At 35.9% G+C, this 5112-nt stretch overlaps 1 protein-coding gene across 1 annotated transcript in view; it reads right to left on the bottom strand.

Annotated features, from left to right (window-relative positions):
• Positions 1 to 5112, bottom strand: part of LOC109834235 (B3 domain-containing protein Os07g0563300-like) — a 26915-nt gene that overhangs the window by 19089 nt on the left and 2714 nt on the right. The window contains exons 4-5 of the mRNA XM_020402215.1: positions 2886 to 3676; positions 2541 to 2637 (exon numbers count right to left, since the gene is read on the bottom strand). Coding sequence (XP_020257804.1) covers positions 2541 to 2637; positions 2886 to 3676 — 888 coding nt within the window. The remainder of the gene's footprint in view (positions 1 to 2540; positions 2638 to 2885; positions 3677 to 5112) is intronic.

Raw genomic sequence — 5112 nt, 5'->3', positions numbered from 1 at the left:
TCCAGCATGGCTAGGCATGACAAGTGTGCCCATACTTGTCTGGCACATGCACATCGTAGAACTTTATTCATTTTAAACCTAATGTGATGCATGAGTTAATGCCTCCTCTTTTTCAAAATAATAATTCCTCCACATATCAGTTTACTATGTTCTTGTCTTTCATATTATGCAAAATAGCGCAATGGGCTAACATGTATATTGTTAGACAGGAATAAACACATAAATAACCATATCCTCACATCTGGAGTTTCAGAAAACTGCAAAACCCCATCTACATACTCATGTCCTGTCTAATGATCATAGAGGAAGAAAATGATGTCAGAATCCTAGGTTGGTAGTGACGAACGGAGCTAAGAAGAAGATGAGAAGTGGAGAAGAACTGTCATTTCCTTGTCTATGTAGAAAGGTATTGAGGTAAAGCTACAATTCTTCCAGCATATTGCACTTTCCTTTTGTAGAAAGCATAAGCAACTCAGTCCTACCTTGTAACGTTTATGAATTCAAAATAATTTAAAGCTTTAATCAAAGTATGAAGAAGAATGCCCTTTTACTTCTACAGCCATCCTGAAAAGTTGTATGTAACTAATCCCCATCTAAACTGAGTATAAATGAAGCTGTATCATATCCCTGTTCCTGTATGTGGTGGGTTAAATTGCTCTATACAACCAAATCCTAATACCTTGTAATAAACCGAGCAGTTAAAAGTTACAGTTCCAATTCCTAAATCCTAATCACCTGGAGTGGGTCTCAAGACTGTTAATTCATAAATTCTAATCAACCAAAGTGGAGATAGATTAATGAATTTGAGGTTAATTTTGATGATCAAGAGATCTAATCTTAGCTTTTAAATCAATTTTGATGATCAAGAGACCTAATCTTAGCTTTTCATATATAATGAACATATTCATGAACTCCTTCGTATCACACAAACTTTATATATATTTTAATATTATCTGCTTTTCTCATATCCGTTTCATATCCGCAATTTAGCTGTATATCCACTTATATATCCGCAAGTATATTTGTATCCCTATCCGAATTTAGCGGATATGGATATCAATTTTCCTTAACAAGGCATATTCAAATCCGAATCTTTATCCATATCCGTGCTTGATAAGAGAATACAAATTTGTAAGTATCATATTTAAGCCATATCCAAACCACGTGCACCCCTAATGACAAGTCTTGGAGCTAGATACATTAGTGTCTACCATTTGGCTCTTTTAAGGTAATTTCATTGCTTAAACTAATAAGGGGAAATGAAAGATGGAGTACAAGGGGGTGAATAAGAAGGATAAGACTGAGATGAGGGAGCAAACATCTAGCATTAAGTATATGTAATCAATAACTAAGTTGAGAGGAGTACAATGGGGTGAATGAGAAGGATATGACTGAGACAAGGGAGCAAGCCTCTAGCATTAAGTATATGTAGTTGATGACTAGAATGACAGTCTTGATTTTTAGTTTCATTTTGGCCCCCTCAAAATAGTCCATCATATGTTTTGTGTTTGTAAGATTTTAAGGAGGTAAAACAAAAATTAACTACTTCAAGCAAATCCAACGATTTGCAGGCGAATCTGAATTAGAGAAGGCATGACTTTCCTATCCTCAACCAACACAAACTCTGCTCAGGCTTATACTGGACCTATCCCTAATTAAAATTAATGTAGATTTCAAAACCTATAAGCCCAAACTCAAAATCTAGGTCCAGCATGGACAAGTTCCAAGTCAGTCAGAGTTGCATTCCATCATGAATAAACAAGGTAAATAAACTACTTAATGTTTTAGATCTCATATATGATACTTCCTATGAAGCGCACATTATGACTTAAGCTGAATTTTTTTCTCATCATGATCGACATCCACAACAATTCTCTCAGGTCAACTTTATAAGGACTCAAACCTTGGAAATCGTATGCCATGATTACAGTTAGATTGCAAAGGACCAAATCAGGATGTAAAATCTCCCAAATGGACAACAATTTACTGTTTCAAGTTCTGAACAAAGCAAGCATTGTTACAAACAAAGTTATTGTTTAGAGTAAAATGCAAGTTTAGATTCTTTAGAATGAAAAAAATAAAATATATAAGAAAAATGTTATATACATACATACATACATACATATATATACATACATACATACATATACACATACATGTATATGTATGTATGTATGTATGTATGTATGTATGTTATATATATACATACATACATACATGTATATGTATGTATGTATGTATGTATGTATGTATGTATGTATGTATGTATGTATGTAAGTATATATATATACATACATACATACATACATATACACATATATAAATATATATACACACATACACACACACACACACATATTGAAGTTCATGCAGAACTTATGGATTTCTGCATATGCTCTAGTTACTAATTTTAAATTATCAACACAAATCCATTCATTAATAAAACCAAAACAATCTTACAAAGAAAAGCTCCAAGGATCAAGTTTGCTGACTATTGTATGCTAATGTTTAACTTTAACAAAGAGAGTTCAAGGACTTACCTCAGCACATTTTTTCGGAAGCACCAAACGTCCAATACGACCAGCGTCACTGGCACTTAGCATCTTCTCAAACAATGGTGTGATAACAGAATTTGAACTTAAATATGGTTAGGGATAGAATGAGGTAATTAGAACAGACAACAAAAAATTTAAAACCCCACTCCAAGCTGCTGGTGAGGCCAATCAACTTCTGAAATTTGTAACTATAATACCAACTTACTAAGCAACATAATAATGTAATAAATCCTTCCCCTCCATTCTGTTACAGGAGAAATTTGGATTCTAACTAATCTTATTAAACAAAAAGATACCGATCATGAAAATGGTAGCATAAAAAAAGGATACTCTCCATTTATCTGTTTTAGTTCTTGATCCGTAATCCTAGGCCAATAACGAGGAAGTAGTTGTGTTCGTGTCCGGGCATCCACTCGAGATCTTCCGCTGCGCACTTCAACAGAATTATCATTCAGATTGTGAGGATTAGAGGAGAGTTGTTTTGGAATTGGAGGAGGCATTTGCCGTTGTGACTGAGTCATTGAGGCTCTTCCTGGGCCATTGGAGCCATTTGGTGATGAAAAAGAAGCGGCCAAGCCAAGTAGAGGTGATGACTCTCCCTTTAAAATGGTTGATTGTAATGGCTTTGCATATGAATTTGGCCGCGACTCAAAATTAACTCCAGACGTACTTGCAGAACAAGGATCAGTGACCACACCTTTTCGTGAAGATCCTAGATCATTATCTCCTAAATGGTGGCCAGAATCTTGCAAAACATTTCCTTCTTCTCTATACATGTTAAATACAGAAGCTGCATCCAAACCAGCCACAGTTCCATTACGCAAAACATGATTCCCAGGCGTTAGTCTCTCAGATGGCTCTGCAACCTTTTTGTCCTGTGCAGATATAGAAGCTCGAACTCCTGCAATCAGTCTTTCACTATGAAGAGGTCTATCAAATTCATATGATAGTCGTTGCTGCAAATCAGACTGGATTCCAGTGCTCCACAAATGTGGCCCTTGCCGCCACTGGCTAGGAAATGAACCAGTCATTTGGTGCCAACTCTTTCCAGCATGTTCTTTTGGCCTCTCAGAGACTTGTGAGGACAGAATCAAAGAAGGAGACCACATACTATTTGGTGTCTGGAAACAAAATCCATGCATGAAAAGTCAATTACGGAATCAAAACTGAGCATCCATTTTTAAAAGAAAAACATTCACATCAACTTTTGATTATGCAGGACAGAGATGAACCCAGATGACGAATACATGTATCAACCAGTGGAAAAGAACAAGCTAAGAAAAATGAATTCGTGAATCCACAAACTGATGCTGAAAAAAATAATAGTGAATCTACACACTTGAAACAAGAGGAGTTAATGTTCTTTTCCAAAATGATAACAAGGGAAACAAAGGAAGAAGACATGAGAAATTAAGTTTACCCACTCATCAAAGGACAGCTTGCTTCTGGCGACACACAATAAAGAACAGTAAGCTATTTAAAAATTTATATGGCATATAAATGGGCACATTTAAATACCATACATACAGTTAAATCTATTTAATACAAGAATTACAAATTTATAATTGTGTGCTTAATCAAAAGGTCATGCCAAATCAAGTTGACTTCAAAGGATCAACTACTGCCTACATATAAAGAAGTAGATTTGGTTGATCCAATGTTTGAACATGGAGTTAATCCTTCTAGTGCGGATGCAAGGTTTAAAATCTCAATATTGGTGTTGACATCAATTTGGAGTTCCAACAGTAGCAACACCTAGCATGGGGAAAGGGTCTAACAGGGATAGCAGCTACGAAATTAACATATTATTTCTTATTTAGAAAAAACTGCAAGCTGGGACATCACCCAAATCAACTAACATAGTTAGATGACTAAACCAGTTTATTAAATTGCAAGCATATCTTATCTTGATAACCCAAGCGATTTTCACTTACAGACCAACAGACCATGATTTGCATTCTGGGTTCAAATACCCACAAAACCTAACCCCATTAGCCCAAATGCTTCTTGCTGTTTCCTATGAAAACCCATTAAAAAACCCAATCCACAATAAACCAAAGCCAGACTTACTACGTCTTCATATTGGACTCCAAAAGGTTCAGATATAACCCCCCCCCCAACCCCCCCACACCCCACCCAAAAAAAAAACAGTTAAGAGAAGAAAGACCTGCCTATCATATCCAACAGAACAGAAGATCCTTCTGTTTAATGTTGCAATCCACCATCGCATGTACCTTGAGATTTAGATTGCCCAAGAATTTCCATGTTTGTGATCGTGAGTTAATAGAACTCACACTTAGAAATTGTAGGCCTCTTTCAAGATTTTACTAAAGCTAGGTGATCTTCTGTCCTGTACTTCTTTAATAAAGTTTCACTGAACCATCAAATTTGAGTTCATGGGGGTACACATGAGATAAGTTGTGTAAATACATGGTTTTTGTAGTTGATTTCCTGCGAAGTGATAATTAATACACTTTGTTTTAATAGTTCATGGGGGTACAACCATGGTGCCTTCATCTCCCCTAAGTCAGATACCCCCCCACCCACCCACCCACTC

The sequence above is a fragment of the Asparagus officinalis genome, chromosome 3 (genome assembly GCF_001876935.1).
Source record: "Asparagus officinalis chromosome 3, Aspof.V1, whole genome shotgun sequence".
Taxonomy (NCBI): Eukaryota; Viridiplantae; Streptophyta; class Magnoliopsida; order Asparagales; family Asparagaceae; genus Asparagus; species Asparagus officinalis.
This window is presented reverse-complemented; position numbering and strand designations above follow the sequence as displayed.